This window comes from Pyxicephalus adspersus, chromosome 9, assembly GCF_032062135.1.
Source record: "Pyxicephalus adspersus chromosome 9, UCB_Pads_2.0, whole genome shotgun sequence".
In the NCBI taxonomy this organism is placed as follows: Eukaryota; Metazoa; Chordata; class Amphibia; order Anura; family Pyxicephalidae; genus Pyxicephalus; species Pyxicephalus adspersus.
The window spans coordinates 3,908,863-3,936,751 of NC_092866.1; the positions used below are offsets into that span (position 1 = coordinate 3,908,863).

The 27,889-nt window shown below is 42.9% G+C and overlaps 1 protein-coding gene across 1 annotated transcript; it reads right to left on the reverse strand.

Moving 5' to 3' along the window:
* Positions 1-642: 642 nt before the first annotated feature.
* On the reverse strand, positions 643-22,531 carry LRP3 (LDL receptor related protein 3). The gene is made up of 7 exons (XM_072422100.1): positions 22,170-22,531; positions 14,190-14,237; positions 12,299-12,437; positions 11,131-11,339; positions 8,233-9,319; positions 6,648-6,780; positions 643-5,889 (listed from the first exon to the last, which is right to left on the reverse strand). The coding sequence occupies exons 1-7, from the start codon at positions 22,225-22,227 to the stop codon at positions 5,146-5,148; spliced, it is 2,418 nt and encodes an 805-aa protein (XP_072278201.1). The 5' UTR covers positions 22,228-22,531; the 3' UTR covers positions 643-5,145.
* Between the last annotated feature and the right edge of the window lie 5,358 nt (positions 22,532-27,889).

The following is a 27,889-nucleotide window of genomic DNA, read 5'->3' on the forward strand; positions in this document are numbered from 1 at the left end:
ACATTAGATCTAACATACTTGTAGGGCATGAAGGTAATTGCACCATCACTGAAACACTTACCAAAAAGCATGCTGGGATACCAGTGCACAATGGTTGTGCCCCATGTACCTATATGATTAAACCTAGAAATGAAAAACATTGGCACATATTGGTAAGATTTTTGGCCAACCACATTTACATACAAAAAAAAAACGGTTGAATTGAACAACTTTGGGGTATATTTCTACATTTTCACCCATCAATTCTGCTGTATTTTCATGCACAGCCATTCCAATCCCTATGTGGTGCACATATTGCAATGCATAATAAAGGTAGGCGCAGTCTGCCACCTAGTGGCCAATTATTGAAAGTGCACAAGTCACAATAGTAAATGAGTTATCTTCTATTATATTATTATTATTATTATTATTATTATTATTAATAATAATAGTAATAATACTAATATTAAAATATAATATTAAACAGGATTTATATAGCGCCAACATATTGTGCATTGCTGTACATTAAATTGGGATTTTCTCATGAAAAATCGATCGAATCTCAGCAAGACTGACAGGCAAATCATTTTTAAATACTCCCCCTGAAGTGGGACGTTTTGAGGTTTTTGAGCTTCCTATTTCAAGCAAACAGCATAACAAGGATGAGGTAGGACAAAAATAATTTATTCTTTTAAAACTGGGCTACATTATTGTAAAAATTTACAGATTGCATGAATCGCTTACAAGATTTCAGGGCTGAGAAATGTCAATGCATTATAGACAGGAACTAGGACTTGCACCGACCTATTGATTCTGCTATTCCGCCTTTAGTATAAAAAATAAAAAAATAAAAAATGATGATATGGTACGACAAGGAGGTGAAAGCTCGTAAATAGTATCCATCACCATCTCCTGTGCAAAGGTGGGGTGTTTTCCTATGGGTCTCTGCTCAGGGTAGTATCAGATTTGGTTTGGCATGTTCAGGGGCAGATATAGGGAGGTGCAAGGATCCCATACCCCACTCAGCCACAAGGGGCATCCATAGGGGCCCCAAGTCTGCTTAGTGGGGGGTTTCTAAGTTGGTTCTGCACAGGGGTCCGCAGTATGCTATGTCTGCCAATGTTCATGCCCATGTAGAGAGAAATTAATACGTCATATATCATTCAATATATGTAAAATTGGATCATTTCCAATTGGGCACAATTGATGCAACTGTGCAGGACTTCCTAAGGCTTTGGCTGGAAAAGCCATGAAACAAAAGGTACCAATTCAAAATGACACCTACATATCGGCAGCATACTGGTTGATCTATTCTGGGCATCAATGAACGAGTTCTTTGGGTGATTTGGGGAAGTTGGGGTGCAAAGGAAAGGTGCCAGTCTGTGAGCAGTTAAATCAACCAATGCATTTCAGGGATTAACATTTCAATTTCTTTGGAGCTAAGAAAAAAGACTTGGGCTGGGCCAAGGCAGAAAAGGTGCCGGCTATGGGCACCATTGTGCAGGGAGTGATGTTACCTCACCACAATTGGCAGCTCAGTCCTGCAGATTACACTGGTAGATGGTGACTTTCTTTGTGTAATCAGTGGCACTCCGTTCCATGCATTATGGCATCTTTGCCAAAGGACCTTATCCTGGCATGGGTAACTATCATGGTACAGGGCGACTTGTGCCTAAACAGTGCCCAGGTTGTCCTGTAACATTATCACTATTGTATCTTTTATATCAATTTTTCCCAAGCCCTGAAGAAGGGGGCTGATGAAGCCCGGAATGAGTTGGCTGTGCATGTGGTCCATATTCACAGCATGCCCAGTACTGTCCTTTATTCACCCCAATCGATCCAAAATGTGCCAGTCTATGGCGGTAACCCCATGGGGTCATCCTGAGAACTGCCCAGATCCCTACAGTCTTATCTCACCCTATGTATCATGGTGGTGCCACCCTTTAAGGACTGATGGCAGGAAGCTGTGCCCATTTGTGAAATTGCCTGGGTGAAAGGGGGGGGGGTAACTAGTGCCTCCAGTTCATGGTTTCCTAATATCCCACATTTTACAAATCTCCCCACATTGTAACAAGTGAGATCTAAACATAGATTGCAAGTAATCAATATTGTCCACTCGCATTGTCCTCACCAACCAATCAGCTTCCAGCTGTAAGAATTCTGCCACATATCAGAAAATATAAGGAAGTCCCCGATTGGCTGCTGTGGGTAATGCCCCTGTTAGTCTGTTAAGACTCCAAGTCTATTGATCAGTGGGATTTTAGAGAAAATTTGGACCCCCAGTTTTTTTATTCTACCATGCAAAATGGGCCAATGAGTTGGAAAATTCAAAAATCCTTATAAATGGATAAGGAAAAAAAGATTAAATGTGATTGGTTACTGAGGATCCTTACAAAAATCCATCACAGTTTCCTCAATATTGCTAAACAAACCCAATGGTATGAGGATATAAAGCAATTTCCTGCTCAGGGTACCAATACACAAAGAATGTAATGCATTGTCCTGTAATTAAAGGGTACCTTTCACAGTACAGGAGTTAAACTAAAAAAAAAGGATGGCCTGTAAACTGCTTGGATTGCCAATCTCTCACAATTAGAGGACAACTCCATTGCACAGTTTTGGGTAGACCCCATTTGGTAGAATAACCCACCCATAGACCCCAGTCTCACACTGGTGACCTCAACATGAAAAAATATTATTGTCTGGACAGTTCCAGCTCTTGGACCTCCCCACTATGACCAATAATGGGCCAGTAAGCCAGTTTCTTTGGGTCAGTGGAGACATGAATGGGGTCCATACCATGCCAGCACCTTGCCCCCCAAGCATTGGCATTATGAATGGGGCTTTTGAGTGGTGACAACCCCTTCTTTGCTAATGGGCAGGGTCACCTGCAGGTTCCTTATATCTCCAATGGGGCCAAAGCCCAACCCCCTCCATCCACAAAAGTATCACTCGCTCAACATTGGATACACCATCCATGGATCAGTATGGAGAATCAATTAGGGAAGAGTGGCGCCACCATCTGGACCTATAATGGCAGAATTTAATACCCCAGTCCCCAACTGATACCAGCCACTATTCAACATGAAGTTGCCTTTTTGTGACAGTGACAGATACTCTTTATAAAATAATTCATCAGATAAGGAGCAACCAGGACAATTTCTAGTAAACTTGCCAATTTGCTAATGATTAATGTCAGTCATCATTGGACCTTATCAATAAAATGCCCATTGGAGGAAGATGTGGGGTCCGGATTAAGGATAAAAGCAGCATTTTTAGGATTTCTCAAGCATGACAAAATACAAAAATATATAAAATTATATCAAAGACCAAAACCAATTATAACACTTCCCTGCACAGTGACAAGTGAGAAGACAAATCTCCCCAGCAGGGACATAAAAAGCAATTTGAAACCTGAATGACATTTTAATTTTTTTATATTCCAAACTTTCATCAACCTCGTCATCCATAGATGTGCAAAGGTCACTATAGACATGAACTACAAGTCTCATCAGGCTCACACTGGTGCAATAAATAAATTATTCTGATTCAAGCAGGCTGAATTAATTGGGCAGCACAGAAATAACCAATAAATGGAGAAGGGGCAACACATAGAAACCCAGAGCAACCAATCACATTTCAGCACAATAAAAAAAAGTTTAATCGCTAATTATTCTTTTGACTGATCTGGGTTGTCTGATTTTTGCTTTTTGTTTTTAATAAATAAGTCTGAGGCTGCTGATTCTTTGCTCCTGCATGCTTCCCTTACAGCAAAGCTCTCCTGTTAATAACCCTTGAGCAACCGAGGGGGCCAGGCACTAATATTGGGGTGTCAGATCCTGGACTCTGATTGGCTGCTTTTCCTTAACATAGTGTTATGGAGGAACCTATTTTGTAAAATGCGTTGATTTCAAACCCCAGAAATATATTCTAGATGTATTAAAATGTTTTGTTGCACACTGGGCTTCCAAGTTGACCTGTCATGACAGCAGGACCCAGGCCGGACTCTGCATGGGTATGGCCTCAATAGCAGAATAAAAAAATCCGAATAACGAGTAAAGTCTTTTTTCCAAAATAAGTTGACACAATTGGGCTTAGCCAAAGTGTGATGGGCTCTGGGAAGTGCTGGAACCCTTGGCAACCAATCAGTCTCTTCAACACCCTTCCTAAGACCCTGTCCACCCTTATACATTGCATGCATCATTTGCATGCCTTGAATATATTGTTTTTTGCATGTGCACATTTTTTTCTATGAGCAAAGATTTAGAACACCCACAGAATGCCATTCTCTTGCCACCCACACCTACAGGATATCTGCATTATGGTCATTTTTTTCATGGGCATGCTTGGAGGGCCTGTAGTAAATACACATGGGCAGACAAAGGGCCTATTAAAATAATGACTCGTTCTGCCACCTAGTGGCCACTTGTCAAAGTGCACAGCTGTCACAATAGGAAATTCTATCTGAATAAATTAATATTATGGATGAATTGACAAGAGAATCATTTAAAAATAAACCTCCTAGAATACACGACAATGTAATAAATAAATGTTCACACAACCTGAAATAATTATATAGTCCTGATATATCCTGCAGGACCATTACCTGGACATTAAAAATCATTTAAAAAGCTGAACTCCAAGAACTTTCATGAAAAAGTTTTTATCAATACCACAAAGGATATAAATCAACTTTGTAGCCAACAAATGTAAAGTTATTTATGATATTGTCACTTTAGGTAGCTTGTGCTAAGAGCAGAGCTGTGGGAGGGGCCTATCAGCTCCACCCACTACAGGCTGCCTGCAGGAAATTATAGGAGGGGCGGAGACAAGACCAGACATTCTGCACAATGAAAGCCCGCTGCAGTGACTGGTCTGTATTACAGGAAGTTCCTGCACAGAGGGAAAGATTCACATTGAATTACTGCACAAAACCTGAAGAAATACACAAAAGAAAGAATTCATCTGGCTTATATATAAATATTTGCTTATCCCGGAGTTCAGCTTCAACTGTTCTCTACTCTATTCAAAACTAGAAAAAAAAGTTCTTTAAGCAGCAGCACCTCAAAAGCTGATTGGTTGCTTTGGGTTATTGCACTTGGCACGTCCCAGTTGCGGTTGGCACCGCTGTATAACATAAAGAAGGCTCAATGGAGGAAAATGTCATCAGAATGTAAGTAAAGACTCATCATCACTCAAGCTGCCCTCCGACAGCGGGTGAGAGGCTGGCGGGGTCGGCGGGTGGCAAGTCACATGTACGCCCAAAGGCTCGTCCTGGCAAGAAGCCGCGCAGCAGCATGGCGGTTCGTTCCCCTGAATCTGGACATTCGCTGAGCTGTCTGAGTACTTCAAAGGCAATTTAAAGTGTTTTTTGTTGGGTCGATGGCTATGAGATGCGGCGCCGGGACCGGCAGTAGTCCTTTCCGGTACAGGCACCAAGAAAAACGTGTCCGAGGGACCAGGCCGCGTCCGATCCCCCGTGTCTTCCCTTATGGCTCGATTCAAGTAACCGTTGCTGATATCGGCGTACGAACGGGTGGTGGACCCTTCTGATTCGCTCTGTTCCAAGCGCACCTGCTGAACTAAATTTACAGGTAGCCTATCGGTGGCCCCCAGTTGGTGCGCTGAGCCCGGACTTTCTCCATCTTGGCCGCCGGTTTGCGTGTGCGTGTCGAGCCTTTCGGGAGGCGTCGATGGGCTCCAGCAGTTTTCTTCACCCCTCTCGACATCCGCGTCACCATATCGGGAAAGCAGCGACGAGGTCAGGAGGGGGATTTGACCTCTGACCCGAGGACGATGGAATAATCTGTTCCATAGCCGACCCAAACGTCTCCTGGAAGAAGCCCTTCGGGACGAGTGCCGCCTCATCTGACGCCTCATCGCCGTGCGAATATTCTGCAACATGGAGACCTAAAAATAGAGAAAATTAAGATTCTTTATCATTGCAAAATTTATTCCTGCCTGAAAATGAAAATAGAAAGAACAAAGCTACCGAAATATAAATCAAACTTTTACCAACCCAACCCAAGACAAAGGTTTTTATTTGTTTCATTTCTATATTTTTTTATATAATATATGATATATATTCATTCATTTTTTATTCATAATAGGAATTTATTTTTCTCATTACCTGTTCAAGTTGCAGAATAGGAAATAAAAGAATATCTAGCAATAGGGACACGGCTCATCTGTCTCTGTTCTGTCTCTTCAACATTCTATGCAGAATTGGCCAGAGGTCAAGACTTCCATATTCTGGTCGATATGTTAAATAGATTTATTAAAAACCCTGAAAACTCATTTCTAAATGATGTTTGATCAATATATCAACTGAACATTGATTGATTGTTTGCCTGATCATGTGGAGGCCAATCAGAGGGCTTCCATACAGCCAATGGAGGGGATTCCAAACATTTACCCTAATAATAAAGTTCTCCAGGGAGCAATCCCATTGGCTGGTGATTTTTAGGCATGCCGGATGGATGGATGGATGGATGGATGGATGGAGGGATAGATAGATAGATAGAGGGATAGATAGATAGATAGATAGATAGATAGATAGATAGATAGATAGATAGATAGATAGATAGATAGATAGATAGATAGATAGATAGACAGATAGATAGATAGAGGGATAGATAGATCATTTAATCTGCAGATAATTTACTTACTTGAGAATCACTAAAAGCTGGAAAGTCCTCAACAGGCGGGATAAGCCCCTGAGCAATAAGCTGCCCGTAGGAGGGAGGAGCCTCACGTCTTACAAACTCCGCCTCCAAGCGGGTCATCTGAGTTTCGAAAGCCCTAAGGAGGAAATAATTGGTTATATGTTGAGGTAAAACAGTTCTATTCAGACACAGAACAAATATTTTCACTTAATGTAAATATAAGAGACTCTCCTATCCTGACCATAGCCCCTCCTGCTCCCCAACATGGGCCATTAGGGCTAGAACAGAAGCGTCCGCCCTGCCAATACCTGGAAATCTAAGTAGCAGAAGGGTTTTTAATCCATGGAAACATTGTACATAGCAGTTCCATATCGGCCACTATAAAACTCTTCCCCAAAAGTGTGGTGCCCATAAGTCCTCTTCCAGTAGTAACACAGCGGGTAATTCACTGGTGTAATCACCGGAGAAACCCCTGTAGCTGTGGGGGGGCCCCGGGCCATCCTGACCTCTTACCGTCCCTTTCCCGATGGAAGCTTCCCCTCCTGTATTCCGCCTACTCCTCCAGTTCCACCCACGCGGAGTCGTACAGCGGGGGGTTGAAGGTATATTGCCCCTCCAGCCTTAGGTCTGCTGCCAGCTGCCACTTACCTCACTCAGAGCACAAAGGTGAGTGACTTCATGGAAGAGACGGACCCCATGCTGGAGTGTTCCCATTGAGAATTTACATTACTTCTTCCCCTGAAGCTATGACGAGTTAAGAAGCTAAGAAGTCAGAGAAAATCTTGCCCATCTGAATACCCTCTTAGATAGTAGATTAGATTAGATTTATTAGATTAGATTCGTATTAAACAGGATTTATATAGCACCATGATATTACGTAGTGCTGTACAATTAATCTCATTGGAGATTCCTTATAACTTTCTGGATGACACAGGATCCCTAGAGCACTATGGGCTTGCACTGAACCCTAAACTCAACCCCACTGATTATCTTTGGGTTGAATTGGAATGTCAAAAGAGAGCCCAGTCTTCTCATCCAACATCAGAGCCTCAAAGGTAACCCTAATAAACACATTAGGGTTGAATTGGAATGTCAAAAGAGAGCCCAGTCTTCTCATCCAACATCAGAGCCTCAAAGGTAACCCTAATAAACACATTAGGGTTGAATTGGAATGTCAAAAGAGAGCCCAGTCTTCTCATCCAACATCAGTACCGGACCACACAAATGGACCCAAAGGAAGCCAAATTCATGATTTTGGAATGGGATGTGCAAATCTGAATCCCCTCTTATATAGTTGTCACCAGAACAGGTGAATATTATTGGAAGATTTCCTCTTACTTCGTGTTCTGTAGACAGCAGGATTTCATATAACTTTTTGTATTGGCCAGCAGGACAACATGGGATCCCTAGAGCACTATGGGCCTGCACTGAGCCCTGACCTCAACCCCACTGAACGGGGATGAGCCAGGTCCAGAAAATGGACCCAACTTCTAGAGGGAGGTTAAATCCATGACCATAGTTTTGGAACCTGACATTGATTTGATGTTCAGGTGCCAACCAGGTAAGGAAGGCACAGACGTCAGCTCACCTGTATTCCCGGCTTCTTAATGAGTACAGCTTGAACGCGCACCCGAGGGCCACCACCAGCAGCAGTCCACACACCAAGCTGCCAATCAACGCCGCCGTGATAACCTTCCGCGGCACGATGACCAAACAGTTCTGTTCGTCGCTTCCATCCTGGCAGTCCTCCTGCCCATCGCAGCGCCAGGTCTCGAAGATGCACAAGTTGGTGCCGCAGTGGAAGTTGCCAGGCTGGCACGTGAAACAGTTCTTCTCATCCGAGCCATCTGGGCAGTTTTTTTGGTTATTGCAGCGGTCCATGTAGGAGTAGCACAATCCGCTCCCGCCCTCACAGGGGTACTCGTTGCTTTGGCAGGCTGGGCAGTTCTCCTCGTCTTTGCCGTTCGGGCAGTGCCACCACCCGTCGCAGTTCTGGCTGTCCGAGTAGCATATATCGTCCATTCCACACGGATGTTCCCAGGGGAGGCAGTAACCTTTAACTTGATAAGTGGCATTAAACCCGTGACCCATGCTCTTCGAGCGTGCGTGGTATGTCAGCGTCAGCTGGCCGTTGGCAGATTCGGCACTGACCGTGTGCCGGTTGTTACGGAAAGAAAGAGTTTGGAGGAGTTTGTCGCTCCTCTCCCCGATTCCCTCATACACTTTCACAAAGTCACTGTACCCCAGTTGAAGGTCCATTTGCAGGATGACATGCCGGTTATCCTCCGTGTCCACGTACCACGTACATTGCAACTCTGAGCGCCCGTGGTCGACCCTAAAGTAATCCGGCGAGGCGAAGGAGCCGTAGAAATTGCTGAGCTTTCCGCCACACGTCAGCTCCGGGCAATTCTCCTCGTCGGCACCGCTGATGCAGTCCTTCACGGAGTTGCAGCGTAGCTCGTTGGACATGCACTGTGTGGAGTGGGCCGCATTACAAGGGAAGGTCCCTGGGGGGCAGAGGCTGGTGCGGATCTCCGTAGATGGCGGCGTGCAGTTACGTTCATCTGAGTTATCTCCGCATTCATCCATGGCGTTACATTTCCAGGAGTTCGGAATGCATTTGCCATTCCCACACAGGAATTCATCTGACGGGCAGGAGCTCAGTCCCATTTTACCTGTTTTGGAAAAAAAAAAAGTTTTAGGAATTTGGGAAAAATATAAATTCACCTTAATCAATTTTCGCCTGATCTAACTCCTCACATATAATCCCTGGTGATCCTGCTCTGTTGTTCAGGCACTTCTTGTTATAGGGTGACAACGCTCTGCCACTGTCTCCTAACTGAGCTCCTGCGTTGTCACCTAGTCACATGTTTCCCTGATGACAACACATTGCAAAGTATGGTTTGGTGTTGCCAATGTCAGGAAGCCGATGTAGGGCAATGCAACTTTATGTAGATAGGAAAAGGCTAAACGAGGCTGAAGAGAATCAACTCAAAAAACATGATAAAGGCTAAAAGGCTAAAAACATAATATAAAAAAATGTCAATCGGTTACAGAAGTAATGCAAACTGAATGTCATCCTGCTAGGCAGTGGCGGACGTAGTCAACAAAGGGCCCCTGTGCAGGACTGATTTGGGCATCCCCCCACCTAAACTCATTTAGCCACCGGAAGAAGGTGAAAGGCCCACATGCAATGGCACACTTTGCACTTCCCTAAGTCTACCCTTGTTGCTAGGGCTTAATTGAATCTGGCAAGAGGGCAAATCAGATTGCACCCCCTGCAGGAGTAGTATATAAAGTGGTGTTGGCCATAAATCAACATGGAAAACTGATGACATCTTGTGGCAGAAAAGAAGTACGGCAAGGGGGTTTCAAATTAAAGGCAAGTGCTGTAGTAAAAAAATATTTTTTTTACTACAGCAGCATTTTTTTCATTCATTATTAGGCTGCTAATTTTTATTACTATTTTTGGAGTTGTGGCCCTTTATTGTTGACCAGTATGATATATGTGAAAATTATTGCATAGTACACATGGGGGGGATCATACCCAGCCCTCTGTAATGTGCTAAGATGTCATGAGCTGAGCTCCGGTAATTGCTGGCTGTAGTCTGCATTCTATCAGATTGCACTTTAGATATTCACTTCCAGCTTCAGCTCCATCAGCTCCGCTGCCAGCAATGGCTAAATGGACATAACGGGAAAGAGGAGAAAAGTCCCGGCGAGGCCGTGAGTGCAGCAGATGGGGAGTGTTTCTGTTTCACAAGAATGGTTCTTATAGAGTAAATTAGAACTTTATCTGTCTTATTATTCCAGCAACATGAAACCACAATAATAGAGGAAGAGTATTCTCATTGAGTACACATAAATATATTATTGCATCATTGAAGAAGTTTAATCTGCATCTAGTATGCCTGTCCTTGATTCTGCCCTCCTTTGACCAATATGTTAATGTAATTCATAAATAAAACCTGTGTTCATGCACATTGCTAAAAATTTTTGGCAATAGCTACATAGGATATAAATTCATTTTGTATCAAATGCTTTTAAAAACCTTGATATTATCTTGTAAAAGCAGCAGTGACATCACTGTGCTGTACATATTCTGTGCAGAGAAGAGAGCTGTGGGTGGGGCCTAAAAGACCCGCCCTCCACAGGCTTCCAATAGGAAAGTGCAGGAAGGGGCGGAGACAAGACCAGTCTCTCTACACAAGGAGTGGAAGCAGCAGTGATCGGTCTTTATTACAGGAAGTTCCTGCACAGAGGCAATGTGTCACACTGCACTGAAATCTGAAAGAAATACACAAATCCTAGTAACATAACACATGGCTCAGTATGTATTTATCCTAGCTTTTCACCTGCAGGATAATCCAACATTCACCTTCTGCATATAGTCAGAGGTCACGCAGCAGCAGTCTCTAACCACCACTATAAAAAATAACTGTGCTCTGATTGGCTGCTAACATTCCGCTTTACAGTTTTCTCATACCCCGGATGTAGGACAGCCGAAACCCCTGGGACTGCCCGGAACTTGAGGCGTCCGAGTGGAAGAATATCCAAACGTGGTCCCGGGAGGAGGTGAAGGCTGGAGGCATGACGGAGCCACACACTTTGTATTCTTCTCGCCTTGAAGACGGGCCAATCAGGAGCCAGTCCACGGAGCACTTGTGAGAGTCCTGAAGGTCAAAATTCTTGAAGCTACAGAATGAAAAAATAGATTATGCATCAATACAAATGGAACAACCATTCACCTCAACATTATTAGATGAATAGAAGATGAATAGATTCATGATAGCTGAGCTACAGGGAGCCTTGTGACTCCTCTCACCCCCCCCCCCCCCCTATACATCCTCACGTCTATAGGGTTCAATCACACCAATCCCATTGGGATGCATGCAGTATAGTGCGGCACCAAGTATGTTACTGCATTCACTCTCTTCAAAGGGTCACCATAAACAAGTGTTCCCATGTCAAGACATCTTTATTCTTGTTCTGACAACTTACACTTTTGGGATTTCTTGTGCTGCATTGGCATTGGTCATCAGGATAAAGTGCAATACATCTGTGCAGTGCATGCATGCATGGTACCACAATGGGCAGCAATGCATGCATGGTACCACAATGAGCAGCAATGCATGCATGGTACCACAATGAGCAGCAATGCATGCATGGTACCACAATGAGCAGCAATGCTTGTAACCCAATGCACATTGCTAATTGACCTACAGTGCCACATGTACAATGCATTATGGTGCGTGCACCACTGGGCAACCCGTTCACATGCTCCATGGCAGATTTGTGCACTTTGAATGTCTGCTGTTTGAAATTAATCTTTGCCAGTGACCACTATCCTCCTATGGTGATTTAGGACATATTTGAAGGTACAGGTTTAAATACCAATTTCTAAGAATGGGGCTGATTTATTGAAGCTCTCCAAGGCTGGAGAATACACACTTTCATCAGTGGAGCTGGGTGATCCAGCAAACCTGGAATGAAGTCATTTGATATTTGCTAGCAAATGTTTAAAATCCTAGAGCAGATCCATTTCAGGTTTGCTGGATCACCCAGCTTCACTGATGAAAGTGTATTCTCTCCAGGTTTGGAGAGTTTTAGTAATCAGGCCCCTTTAATGCAATGGCTTTTTATTGGTTTATTACCTTATTGTGATGACGTCCCCGTGATCTCCCTGGATGTACCAGCTGCAGTTCATGGTAGGGGGGTAGTTCAGGGGCCACGCCGGGCTGTAGATCACCCCTCTCCTCTCAGTGTGCTGTTCCAGTTTACCGCTGCATGCAGCTGCAGAGACAACCGACATAACATGACAACAATTCCACACTCCACAGTGCACATATATATATATATATTTATAACTCAAAATACAAATAATAAAAGAATAGTGGTTGATTTACCCAATAGTGAATGTCCTCTCTGTATACATTGCCTCGCAGTGTTGCAACTTTAATATAAAATCATTTTTGACTTGTTGTCACATGTTGTCTGTTTTCATATATTCATTTTTTTACTATGTTCATGATTTATATAGACTGTAAATGACCAGCTACCAGACTGCATGTATCATCATTAGTAAAATGTATTGCCCTGAAGAAGGAGATGTTGCTCATGGAATGTGTCGGCAAGCTCCATCTGGATGTGAACAGTAAAGCACCACCTCCGATACAATGTTTCTGTGATTCTTCCAATGACATTTTCATGTGAATATTAGTTCAGTTGGGTTGGAAACATAAGAAGCTCTTCTGAAAAGCCCAGCAAAGCTTTTAGTATTCTTCCAGCGGTGGAGGTCTGAACTCTGGAAGCTGTAACCCAAAAACTCAGGTAAAGGCGGAGGATTGGTCAATAATATTACCTGTGCCCTCATTGCAGCTAATCTGTCCCAATTACTGGTTTACCATGCTTTGTTCTGTGTCTCCATTGAGAAGCTGCCACCTTGGTAGAGACCGGGATTTACCTCCTCATATCAGATCCTCCAGCAAGGAGAACAACGAGCAACACACCAAACCTCACTCCAGATCTCCTAAATCCAGCAGAGCTTAGATTATGAACAATCGTGATCAGTGGTCCCCTGATGCTGTTCATCAATACGTCTTGGTGAATCAATAAATGGCCAAGTAAAGATTCCCACTATAAAGAACGCAGCAGGGTGCCACTTGCTAATGTGTGCACAGGACTTTTAAATCCATATAGGAGTGCCTAGGCACCCTCACATACCAGGAAGCCCACTCGAGGCCATAGGTAGATGACTAGGCACCTTCAAGATGTTCCCTATAACATACCAAATCTTTAATTTTATTTCAGGTCCATTTTAAACCCAAAAGTGTATAAAACTTTTATCAGGCAGGTCCTTTATTGCAGAGGGGACAGGTAATGTTCTTTCTGCAATAACCTGCTTTGCTGGGCTTTTCAGAAGAGCTTCTTATGTCTCCAACCCAATTGAACTAATATTCTCATGGAAATGCCATTAGAAGAATCACAGAATCATTGTATCGGAGGTGGTGCTTTACTGTTCACGTCCAAAATGTTATCAGATGGAGCTTGCCGACACATTCCATGAGCAACATCTCCTTCTTCAGGGCAATACATTTTACTAATGATGATACATGCAGTCTGGTAGCTGGTCATTAACAGTCTATATAAATCATGAACATAGTAAAATAATCTTACCTGCCTGGATGCAATTTTTTAATTGCACTCACCTGTCTCCATCCCATTGCAAGAGCTGACAACGTTCATCCATGGCCGAGCTGCCATGCAGGATTCATTTAGTCCCAACATCCGCAGGGGAAGCCAGGATGTACCGGGTAACCTGGTATCCTATGCTGATCGGCGCATGCTTAGGACAGTGATCAGACAGGTAAGATATCTCACAGGTGAAGTGACATCACCTGTCCCTTCCGGCCTGATCCCAGATTTTGACAGCAAAACTTCAGCTCTACTTTAGGTGTGGAATACCTGGGTTGCAGAGTGCCGGTATGTTTTCTGCTGTAATAATAATATAAGACATAAAAAACACACACATGTAAAGAATCTCACCTGTAAAGGGGAAAGCGGTGTCCACCCATCCCGGGGACAGAGCGTTAACTAGAAGAGAGACGCACAGGTTATTATTAATGTATATTGTTATTCTGCAGACAGGAAATTAGAAGATTTGTAATGGCGATACTTTTGTGTTATTTATTAAAGTTTCAGAGATCATGAAATAGATAAAAATGATAAAAGGAGAAGAAAAACAAGAAAATTGAAAACCTGCTGCTCTGACATTCAACCCACCGAGCAAATAGTCCCAAATATTGTGTGATTGTTCACCTATGCAAAAATACAAATCTCCATTCCCAAAATTATTCACCCCACCCATGTACTGAGATAAGAGACCGATACAATATATATTATTTACTATAACCTCCAGATTGTTACTTCTTTATTTCTATTAATCCAATTATTACCTGTCCTAGCAATAATCACCATTACAGCATAACTATCTGTCTATCTATCCCTCTATCTATCTATCTATCTATCTATCTATCTATCTATCATCTATCTATCCCTCTATCTATCTATCTATCTATCTATCTATCTATCTATCTATCTATCTATCTATCTATCTATCTATCTATCTATCCCTCTATCCATCTATCTATCTATCTATCCATCTATCTATCTATCCATCTATCTATCTATCTATCTATCTATCTATCTATCTATCTATCTATCTATCCATCTATCTATCTATCCATCTATCTATCTATCTATCTATCTATTTAGAGAGAGATGGGCAGAGAGTAAATGTGGTGGGATCCATGAACATTTGGTCTCCTGAGAAAGCTGTGGTTTTTTTTGTGAAACGCGTTGAGAACTGATAACTTGGGACAATTTTAATAACATCTTTATTATATTTGTAAAACTTGTAGATTCATATCTCCTATCTTTGGTTCTTAAATCTTGAAATAAACCATTTTTTTAGAATTATATGATGACTAATGATGTTTTGATGCGTTGAAAGTCCAATAACTAATTAGGAAATAAACATTGTATAAACTTTAATGTGGATGTGGCAGCTTAATGCTATAGTTATCTATAACACATAATAACACGTCAATTTCAGCAACACAAAAGAACTATAATTGGATTATTCATATTTCCTTCCTCGGTTACTTCTTATTTTATTGTCCCGGTGTCACACGTACAGGAAGTGAATGAGATAAGGGACTCAGTAAGGGACCCAGGTGGGATAGAGATACAAATAACAATAAAAATCTGAGAGACATTCTAACTTTTTTTGATTTTATTCACTACATAAATATATTAGACTTTTTATCACTTTTGATCAGTTTGTAGCAATGTTTCACCCCAAGGACACAAAGATGTCTCTTTGGGGTTTATCATTGCATTAAATAATCAGTTCTGCAGAAGATTAGCACAGGTCACATTGGCCAAACTCCCTTCAACCGCCCAAACGCCATATGCCACAGATAATAATCTCTGTGAAGTATTAGGACCAATGATATAAGAGGATAAATTTGTGTCATTTACAAGTGGAGGATTCAGTTTATGAAATATTTAAAAAATGGACTATCGCTTGCAGCTGATGGCGAGATGTTGTAAATCTAGTCTAAGCACAGTTTCTACTTGGTGTGTATGGTGTATTTCTTCCAGAAAGTGTGACACTTTGCTTCCTGTAATAAAGACCGGTCACTGCTGCTCTCTCTACTTGTGCAGTGTGATTGGTCTTGTCACCGCCCCCTCCTGTAGTTTCCTGCAGGCAGCCTGCACTGGGTGGGGCTGTTTGGCCCCTCCCACAGCTCTGCTCTCTGCACAGGTACAGATGATATCACTGCTACCTTTGCAAGGATACTAAAGGTGCGTACACACTTCCAATTTTTATCGTTCCAATCGAACGACGAACGATCGATTGGGCAAAAAATCGTTCGTAAAAAAGTAACCAACGAAGCCGACGAACGAGGAAACTCGTTGGAAACGAACGACCGGACCGGCGGATCGGATTGGACGACGATCGTTGAACATCGTTCGTGTGTACGGTCGTTCGTTGATCGTCCATGGGCTGAGCATGCATAATGAACGAATGTTCGTTCACTTTCCTGTCGTGCACATAGTTCCTCTATCGTTCAAACGATCGTATCTATTGTGTGTACAATATCTACGAACGATCGTGTCGTTACCTCTATGTGCAGGATCGGTGCTATACAATCGTTCGTAGATATCGTGCAGGATCGTTCGTCGTTCGTTTTCCAACGATAATAATTGGAAGTGTGTACGTAGCTTAAGACCTGACAGATCTCTAAATCTGAAACAAACATTGGCATTGTCCACCAGCACCGGATCCTTCTCAGGCAATGGGATAAAAATCATTTATATTTTATTTCAGGACGGAGCCGCAAGCACAGATAAGCCGTCTCAATATTGACTTTAGTCTCCTGCCAATAAGGCGACGTTTGCCAATCGCCTCCTGGATATGGAGTTCCCAGCCCCACGTGACTACAGGAAAGCTGATCCAAATCCTTCTTCATGGCTGGCAGCACCTGTAATGGTGTCACCAAGAAAGGAACTGAGAGGATCGGCCTAATATTAACAGAAGGATTGCAACAGGTGTGTGCCATGCTGGTCCAGGTGCCGGGGCAATGCCATCTCAGCAATAGGGATAACTCAAAAAATTTTGGCAAAATTTTTTATGTCATCGATACCTCAAACTCTTGATTTTGATTATTAAGCTGCTTATAGCAAATTTGGACAAACTACCCTTAGTTATATAATATATAATAATAGATTCTGACTTTTATAGGGGTTCAGGTAAATCGGTTGGCATGAGCAGATTGCTTATCATTTCCAAAATTGGTTACAGACCTTTTGTGCTAACAATTGTTGGTGCCATGACACCAAATCCATCAATACATGAAAATAATCAATATACATCCGTATAAAACATCAAACTGATAAAGAAACAATAAAAGAGGATCCGTGGCATGCAAGCGCCTTCGTCCCTGAGCACTATGGTTGGGACTTTTGGAGCAATAAGATCATCATTTGGATGAGGAAGGCTTAGAACCCCTGTGTGGGTCCCGTTGGGCACATTCACCCTCTCTGTTTGTATGGTAAACTATTGTTAGTGAGACAGACAGGTGAGAATAATAGGAAATCAATAATTTTAGAGAGAACAAGAAATAAGTTAATCAATAGGGAAATTAGTTCCAATGACAACTGTAATTTCTTTTTCTGGCTCCAGGACAGAAAGGGAACTCTCTCCAATGAGAAATAATCTAATCCAAGATTTTCATCCATTGCTATTCATTTTTCAGCAAGGATGCGGAGGCATTGGCTAATATAGAAATAACCACTAGAGGGAGCCCCTGCTCATATACTGCAAACCATATGGCAAACAACCAAATCTCTTTAAAAATAGTTTTTTTTGGATAATTTTCCACTGAAAATACCTCCTTCTATTATTTGTTTCAGATATTCAACCATTTTTATACAAAAAAGAGTTTCCCTGCACTGTCAGCCACAATCAATAAACTTCTCAAGTGTCATCTCTGTGGCAGAATCTCAGTCCAGGGATCAGATGGGGACTGATGGCTGAATAGAGAAAGTGCTGTCCTTTGGGAGAACAAAAGCAGATGGAGCCATTATCAGGGGAAGAATTGTTATCTCTGTGAAAGGTAATAAATACATTGACACACTACTTAGCATTCATGGACTTAATATAATAGATCGGATGACAGGTCCACTTTAGGTTCCCACAATCCCTCTGAGGTCTGTTATTAACAGAAATTGCAGAGAGGGTTTGGAATAAATGGAGGGGAATTGGGCTGTAATCCTGTTAAGTGTCCATGCAGGAAGTGCGGAAGCGGTTGGGTATTAGTGTTCGATTACTAATATTTTCATTAAGGAGACACTGCCTGATATTTCTCCATGGATAGATGGCATCTGGATAGGAGGATGGGTGGCAAAACTCTTTGTACTTATGGAGAGCCAGGGGGGAAGGTGGTGGTGATGAGAGGAGAGAAGGAAGAGGAGGGGAGAAGAAAGAGATAAGAGGGAGAGAGAAGAGAGAATAGAGGTGATAAGTGTGATCAGAGGAGAAGAGAGCATAGGGAAGAAAAAAGAGATAGGAGGGGGAGAGGATAGAGAACAGAAGTGATAAGAGTGATCAGAAGAGGGGAGAAGAGAGAATGGGGGAGAGGTAAGAGATTGGAGGAGGCTAGAGGAGAGAATAGGGGAGAGGAAAGAGATAACAGGGGGAGAGAAGAGAGAATGGGGGAGAAGAATAAGATCAGAGGGGAAGAGAAGAGAAAATATAGGTAATAAGGGTGATCAGAGGAAGGGAGAGGAGAGAATAGGGGTGAGAAGAGTGATCAGAGGGGGGAGAAAAGAGAATAGGGGAGAGGAAAGAGATCAGAAGGGGAGAGGGGAGAGAATAGAGGAGAGGAAAGGGGTGATAAGAGTGATCAGAGGAGAGGAGAAGAGAGAATAGGGGTGAAGAGAGAGACTAGAGAATTGTAGAGGAGTAAGGAGAGGAGAGAAGATAGATCAGAGGAGGAGAGAGGAGAAAGTAGGGGTGAAGAGAGAAACAAGAAGAGGAGAGTAAAGAAATTAGGAGAAAACCAGAATAAGGGAAAGAACAAGGAAGAAAAGTGAGAAAAGAAAGGGAAAGGAGAGAAAATAAAAGAAAGAAAAAGATGTGTGAATAGAAAAGGAAAAAAATAAAGAGAAGTGAAAATAGGAAAAGAGCAGAGAAGAGGAGAATAGTGAAAAGAAGTGAGAGAAAGAAAGCTAAGGGAGAGAAAACAGGGATGGAGGAGAGAAGAGCAGCATAGACAGAAAAGAGGAGAAGAGTACAGATTAGGAAAGTGTACAAAGAATAGGGAGGGGGTAAATATATGAAGAGATGAGTAGAGGGGGGGCAAGCAAGATAGAGGGACGAAGGGGATGAGAAGAGGGGTAAGAAGAGAAGACAGGGAGGAGGAAAGAGAGAATAGAAGAGGAGGTGAGTGGAGATAGTTGGAGGGCGATGGAGAGGAGAGACTACAAGCTGAGGAGATAGAAGGAGGCCAGAGGAGAAGAAAGCAAAGTAGGGAGAGGGGATAAATAGAGAGTAGAGATGGACAGAGGGGGGAAGATTAGGAAAAGAGAGGAAAGGGGTTGGGAGGAGGGCAGAAAGGGAGAGAGGGCAGCCTGGGGGGGGGGGGGGGGAGAAGAATATAAATACCAGAAAAAAAAGAGAAGATGAGCACAAAGCAGGAAAAGAAAATGAAAAGAGAAGAAGAGACATGGCGCTCCTTTCCTCAGAATATGATGCAAGCGGTGTATCTTTAGTAAATGAGTCCCTCCAGAGCTGGTAGCAAGCAGTTGGGTGAAGATGAAAGTGAATCAGCTCTGACTCCTAGAATTCACCTGGGATTCCTGCAGCTCAGATGTGCAGAGAGGGAAAGATACAAATATCCAGAAAACATAGAAAATCACCAGATTGCCCATCGGGGGGCAGAACCAGGCCAGCTCATGATGCCGGGGTATTATCGGTGACACCGCTGGTGGGCAGGGCCGGTGTGAGGAATGGGCAGAGGAGGCAAATACCCCTGAGAAGGCTAAACCCCAATATTTCTGATGGTTCCTCCATGCGATTTATTGAACCTGCAGCTACACATCAGGCCTTAAAGAGGACCTGTCATCAGATATCTGTATCCATTGTACATGCAACCCCAGATGTTGCCCTGTTATTAGGAGAGCATTGTGTCACCATGTTGTCACGGTTCCTGATATTTTTACACCTTGTTATGGGGTGCCATGCAGGATGAAACACGAAGAGTGTGGAGCAACCTACAGTCCGTGGCGTAGCACAGCGCAATTCTCCGGGGTATTGTGTCACCCCTCCCTGGCCAAGTAACACCAAATACCCTCCAGCCTCCCCTTCCCTTAATCGTCCCTCCAGTCTCCTCTTCAATATATCTACCCTCCAGTCTTCCCTTCAATATATCTATCCTTCAGCCTTTCATTCCCTTAATCTGCCCTCCAGCCTTCCCCTATTCTGCCCTCCACTCTACCCTTCAATATATCCACCCTCCAGTCTTCCCTTCCCTAATCTTCTCTCCACCCTCCCCTTCAATATATCAATCCTCCAGCCTTCCCTTCCCTAAACCTGCCCTCCAGCCTTCCCTTACCTTAATCTGCCCTCCAGCCTCCCCTTCAATATATCAACCCTCCAGCCTTTCATTCCCTAAATCCGCCCTCCAGCCTTCCCTTATTCTGCCCTCCATTCTACCCTTCAATATATCTACCCTCCAGCCTTCCCTTCCCTAAATCTGCCCACCAGCCTTCCCTTAATCTGCCCTCCAGCCTCCTGAGAGTTCACTAAACTCCTAACCTGCCTGTGTGACCTGGTGGGAGGGACTTATCACAGACAGCCAATCCTTTGCAAGGGGAGTACCCAAAAAGATCTGCGGGGGCCTGGCATTTTGGATGTGTGGCCACGAAAAAGAGAACCTGTATCACCCTCATCACATTGGTGACCCCATGTATGGGGCAGGAAGGTGTCTATGTGCACTCAATCTGCAGCACCGGGTTATGGGTGCAGTTTCTGCTAAATAAACAATCTGCGTGTGGGGGGTTCCCAGGAGCCACAGTTTTCCCCCACAAATAAAATAACATACAGGTAGGTTAAATGGCTTCCACCCAATCCAAGCCAAGTGTGTGTATGAATAAAGTGGCAAAAAGTGGTTGCAAGCTCACTTGGGGACAAATTTACCCCTTCCCCCCCCCCCCCCCTTCTGAATCACAAAACCCATTTATAACCTTGGATATTTCCACAAATTTAAATCTGCAGCTTTTGTTAAGACAACCCCTGGTGATCCTGCCATTGGTGGTTTTTGTTCAGCCACTTCCAGCTAATGGTGACAACGCTCTGTCCCTGTTTCCCCATTGCGCTCCCACGTTGTCACCCAGTCACATGGGCTTCCTATGAAGCCTGAATGCACGTGACGTAGCCATGGACCACTATTGTCACCGACAGTCCTGAGAAATGCTACACGGCCATGGCTGGGGTGCATGCAGACAGGAAGTGGCCGCAGGGAGGCTGCAGGAGATTGGCAGCACTGAAATGGAACAAAGGATGAAAAAAGCCATTGTTTACCATACAAAAGGGTTTACATCTACTTTAAATATTTTCTCCCTTTTGCTGCTAACTATGAGGGGTACAAAGGAGACGGTTGGTCTCAAGGGTCAGGGGGTAACCTGCCAGGGCCCCCTAATTTTTCCCCTTTTCCCACATTTATTGCATTGAGACAAACAATTAAAAAAGCCAAAAAATTCACAAGGATTGTAACACCTTAACTATGCCATGGGGGAAAAATTGAAATCCAAATTTTTGAAAGGCTTCACAGAGAGCTCAGGGCATTGCAGGAGCCACCAAACCAGCCTGGAGCCCCGAGCGCGATGAGATCATAGTGATTAACCCCTGTCAGTGCTGGGCTAGCTGCGACCACATCCTCAAAAGCAGCCAGCTGCATGGGGCAAACCAGCTTCCCTTTTGGAAGCATTTTAACCCTTTCTGTTGTCCACTAAGCTCTGATTCCTGCTTTTATTCACCAAGAATCTGCTTTATTCACCGAAGCCGTGTGCAAAGTGCAGAAGCCTGGGTAGACTAATATTTTTGAATTTTTTGATCTGAGGGTCATAGGAAGCGATGCATACAATGCAACCTAAAACACACGATACAATTTAACAAGAGCAAGTGGGTTAAAGAAACAATGTAACACTGGCCCTGATCCCAAGAGCTGACACTCTACCAGGATCCTGATCGCTATTGGTTACTGCGCTTCCAGGAATGCGATAGGTCGGGGGTAATAAAGCCCTAGCAACACGTCAGACCTGCGATCGGTCAGTGAAAGGTGCGTTCCAGACGTTGGTCACCTGCAATGGGAAATTATCCAGAATTGCAATATTATATAGAGGGTGAATGCGATACAAAGGAAGGGGAGGCGAAGCCAAGGATGGGAAGAGACTCACCGAAGCAAAGGACGGAGATGTGGTGGAGGAAGTCCAGCTTGGCAGTCCATGGTGACATGGTGACGGGTGGCGGTGGCTGGGGTCAGCCGGCCAGGGGGGTGCAGGAGGGGAGAGGCTCCACATCAGCTGGCCCTGTTGTCAGACAAGGGGATGAAGACTTGTCAGCCACATGCAATGGCAGAGCCGGCATCCTGTGTGTGATGGAGAGGAGGAGGAGGATGAGGAGGAGGATGAGGAGGAGGCAGGAGCATCCTTCTCTGCAGCTGAGGACATGACTTCCTTCCACAATGCCTGTGTCACCAGCACCGGTCACCCTCCTGCCCTGGACAGAGGACAATCACCCCCATCTGCTGCATGCCTCTCTGCCCCCCTCTCCTGGTGTGCCTGAGAACTCCCCTCCTACCAGCCCCCCCTACTGCTGCACTGACATCATCCTAAAAGGGAGGGGAGGGCATTGTGACACTGATAGGTGTCACCAGTCTGCCCGCCTGCATTATCATTGCAACAATAATATATTAATTTCCAAAAAATAATAATATCATCTCATTCAGTGGTTTAATGGAAATGGCCGGCTGTGCTCATTCTGTAAATGAATCTTTCACTGAAATAAATATTTATTCAGAAATATAATGATGTTTGCCTTACTGTATTAGTGGCCATGAGGTGATTGCTTTTATTTTTTAAATGGAAAAAAAAATTGTTATGTATTGTTTGGATTTTATTATTGTTATATTGTATTGTTCTGTATTTGTTATGATTGTTATTATTGTTATATTGTATTGTTGTTTATTTGGTATGATTGTTATTATTGTTACTTTGTATTCTTCTGTATTTGTCATGATTGTTAATATTGTTACATTGTATTGTTATGTATTTGTTATTATTATTGTTATATTGTATTGTTCGGTATTTGTTATGATTGTTAATATTGTTACAATGTATAGTTATGTATTTGTTATTGTTATATTGTATTGTTCTGTATTTGTTATGATTAATATTATTGTATTTTTGTTGTTTTGTTTCTATTATTGGCAACATTTAATTTTTCCATTATGTTTAATTGCAATGCTATTGTTATTGTTTTTATTATTATTAATATTATTATTATTCATAATATTAATAAACAGGATTTATATAGCACCAACATATTACGCAGTGCTGTACATTAAATAAGAGTTGCAAATGACAGACAGATACAGACAGTGACACAGGAGGAGGAGAGGACCCTGCCCCGAAGAGCTTACAATCCAGGAGGTGGGGGAACTAACACACAATAGGATATAATTTGAATATAATCTACAATAAATAAATGTCAATGTGATTTTCACCTGCAATTAAAGGCCAGATTAATTTAGACAGATATATCTATACTATTGGAGATCATACAGGGGTCTGTTTATAAAGCAGTGAATGTAACAGCCAGGGGACAAGACATGATCTTTGATTATTGCAGTTTCTCTTTCACTTACAGGTTTCTTCCCCACCCCAGTGAAAGAACAAGCGGTGAACTGATGAGCTCCTCTCTCTGTAATCTGTTTTCCAATCAGAATGCTTCTTGCAGAACACAACAAGTGTTTGTTATGTATTGTTCCTTATATATTTACCGCTGAAATATGTTTCCTAGTTTATAATAAATACATTTTGAATGGATATCCAATCTATGTGATTGTCTTTGCTAGCCGCTCCTGATCCCTCACCCAAAGACAGACCATGTGTGGTCAGACAGGTAGCATCCAAGGGCCACTTTTGGGTCTCTGTACATTGCATGACCACTGCAGAGCAGCCACCCTAAAAAAGAAACTTCCATAATAAAAAGCAATACAGAATTTTGATTGGTCCAGCGATACCCCCACACTTACCAATGGCGATTACATGACTTTGTTCCTAAACTAAGTGTTTGGGTTCAGGTCCAGCTCAGCTCTTCAATGTCTAATTTCACACTGCCAGATAATAAGGGGGATTTTTGGCCCTGGTTTCGGGGGAGTTGAATGGAGCTAGGAATCTGCAGGAGCCGATAAAGCCAATTTCATCCCTAAAAATCACTTTCATTTCACTTTTAGCAATTACAAAAATACATATTTTCAACATTGTTCCAAACTTTCCCAATCTCTAAACAATCCCATCTTAAACTGCAATTTTGCTTTTACTAATAAATTATTAATGTTGTTGTTGAGGTATTATTGGTAGTAATATAACCACAGGAAATAGTATTATTGATTTGTTATTGTATTGTTTGTTGTGAGATACAGCCAGGGTGGCCTTGGGATGAGAAAATAAAAACATAAGTGGATGGATGGATAAATGGAGGGATATATGGTGGGAAGGATACGGGTAGGGTTAATAGATGGGGGGATATATGGTGGGGAAGGTGGATGGATGGATATATGGTGAAAGGGGTGAATGGATGGATATATGGTGGTAGAGGTAGTTGGATGAATCTGTGGTGGGAGCAGTGGATAGATGGATAGATGGATGGAAATATGGTGGGGAATGTGGATGGATGGATATATGATGGGAGGGGGTGGATGGATGGATGGATAAATGGTGGGAGAAGTGGATGGATGGATAAATGGTGGAAGGGGTGGCTGGATGGATAGATGGATGAAAATTTGGTGGAAGGGGTGGATGGATGGATGGATATATGGTGGGAGAAGTGGATGGATGGATACATGGTGGGAGGGGGTGGGTGGATGGATGGATACATGGTGGGAGAAGTGGATGGATGGATAAATGGTGGAAGGGGTGGCTGGATGGATAGATGGATGAAAATTTAGTGGAAGGGGTGGATGGATGGATGGATATATTGTGGAAGGGGTGGATGGATGGATATATGGTGGAAGGGGTGGATGTATGGATGGATGGATGGATGGATGGATATATGGTGGGAGGGGTAGATGGATGGATATATGGTGGAAGGGGTGGATGGATGGATGGATGGATGGATGGTGGAAGGGGTGTATGGATGGATGGATATATGGTGGGAGGGGTGGATGGATGGATGGATATATGGTGGAAGGGGTAGATGGATGGATATATGGTGGGAGGGGTGGATGGATGGATATGTGGTGGAAGGGTGGATGGATGAAGAGATAAATGGAGGGATATATGGTGGGAGGGAGGAAATATGGATAAGGCAGAGAGGAAGGGATGAATTGATGGATATTCAGATGGATAAATAAAAGGATGAATGGATGGAAATGAGGAGAAGAAGAGGGGGATAGATTGAGCAAGTAAGCGAGGGATGAAGGGAGGGATGAATGGAATCAATGAATGGGTGGATAAATGAAGGTTGGGAGGTACAGAGGGTTAAAGAAAGGAATAGATGATGGGTGGGAGAAAGGGATGGAAAGAGGTAAGGAGAGGGAAAGAAAGAAAGAAGGAAAGAAAGAAAGAAAGAATGAATGAATGAATGAATGAATGAATGAATTAGTGAGTTATATAATTATAATGTAAAGTGAGGATGGTGAAATCCCTAATGATCTCTCATCAGTCTTGATATCCCCTCCTCTCTTCTAGCAGCAGACAGCACAGAATACAAATCCCCAATATAAATGTATCTCCAGCATTCCGGCAGGTTTATTATTTGATAATAATCAGTCAGAGACTTTCTGAAAAGCTACAAATTCTGACAAGACTGCAGATAATGATGGAAGTGGGACAATCTCAGCAGAAACACCAACCAAGGCTGGATTAATCAACCTCAAAGTAACTCCGGGTCCTCCAGCTGGAAAATCATTGATTAATAATAAATAACAGAGATCGTCCCACATGGGAGACATCTCAGTGTGAGAGATTGTGTGATCATTGTACATTACATGTATTAGGGTGGGGATGGGGAATGTCCGATAGAAGAGATATAATTCATTATTTGAAATCTCCCGCGTGGAAACAAAATGGACATTCTTGTTCTTGGGTTTAAATACTGTGATGAGGGCATATGAAGTACCCAATCAGTAAGGGGCCTCTATGACCTTCCAAGCATTGATAACCCCCAGCCAGGGCTGTGTTTTGGGTAGGGCAAACAGAGAAATTACCCCAGGCCCCCACCTTCTGAAAATGACAGAATAGCAGGGGCCACAGAGAGAAGTAATAATGTTCCTTTGGGGCCTTCATTTCATTTTGGCCCCGGGCTTCCAAAAAATCAGTTACCTCTTCCTAAAAAAACAAATTCCAATAAGGTCCAAACACTCCTCCCACTCATCTTCTTTCAGTTCTTGGTGCATGATCGTGGAGGGGAATATGTGTTTGTTATTGAATAAAAAATAAATAAATCCAGAACTAGATGGGTGGGTGGTTTAGGACATCTGTTGCATATTTTTTAGATGGGCAGTTTTTGGGAAATTCAGTGTTTTGCAGTTCAATTTTTTTATAAAGCATTAAGAGAATGCTGAACAACCAGGACCTTTAGGTTTTATATTATCACCAATGGTGATGAAGTTCAAAAAGAATTAGGGGGGTTTAAATAATAAACAGAGGGTGGGCGTTGTAAAAACTCCAGGGGCGTTCACTTTACAGCAGGGGAGGGCCAACTAATCAGCAGGGGTGGGGACTTTTTAGTGTAACAAGGGCAAATTTACAAGCACATAGGGGTGCAAACTAACCAATGGGGAGTGCACTAAACCAGCATGGGACCAGCATGGAAAGCAAACTACTAAGGGTTGGCGACTTGCCAGTGGGTGAGGGCAAACAGACACTTAGGGCAAGGATGAGCTAAGAACAATTCTAATATTTTTTCCTCCTGACTAGAGCACAGAAGGCCTAACAGTAAATCTGTAAAAATTTAATTATAAATAAATCAAGCTGGACATAAACATTTTATTACATTAATAAAGACTTAAAATGTCTTTGCTACCACCTGCCTTCTCTCTGCAGAACCATTCACATCTGCATCTAGTGCTCAGCACTATAAAATCACTTGTTTAATTGTGTTAGGGCTTCAGCGTCTCCAGCGGCCGTGTAATCGGAACCACTTCTGCACCATGAGAGCACTTATTATACAGCAACAATGGCAGTGCCGCCACAGCACAGCTTCTAAGCCAACTCAAAGTCTATTCCCTCCTCTGCATGTGCTGCAAATCCTCATTGTTCCTCTCTTCTTCTTATTTAAAGTAAAATCACCCCACAATTGTACAGCGCTGCATAATATGTTGGCGCTATATAAATCCTGTTTAATAATAATAATAAAATTGTATAGGAAATCATCTGAACCCTCCAGTGCCATATTGTATCTACTGCTGTCTTGCCCACCATGCCAGTCCAACACTTTTTCTTCTGAAATGCTGATATGTAAATATTGACTTCTCTGAAAGTCAGCATTTGCCTGCACTTTGGAGGTCTGAATCTACCTACCCCATAATACCCCCTGGCTTTCCATGTGACAATGGACATGCAATATGGTATTTTGGGATGGGAGACATTTGTACAGATCACAGGACTTGCAGCAGAGGAGTAAGAATAAGGGATCTAGTATCAGAATTTTAAATGATTTTATCCTACTAATCCTGCCTAATAGAGCTTTGGATATGAAGATTTGGGCTGATAGTAGCTGCTAAGGGTACATTTGCTGGGGCAATTATCAAGGGCTACGGTGGGACAGTCCTGCCCAGGGGAAGGGAGAAGGATATAGTGGGGTGAAGGAGAGGACAATGATAAGGATATGGTAGGGTGAAGGAGAGGACAATGATAAGGATATGGTGGGGTGAAGGAGAGGACAATGATAA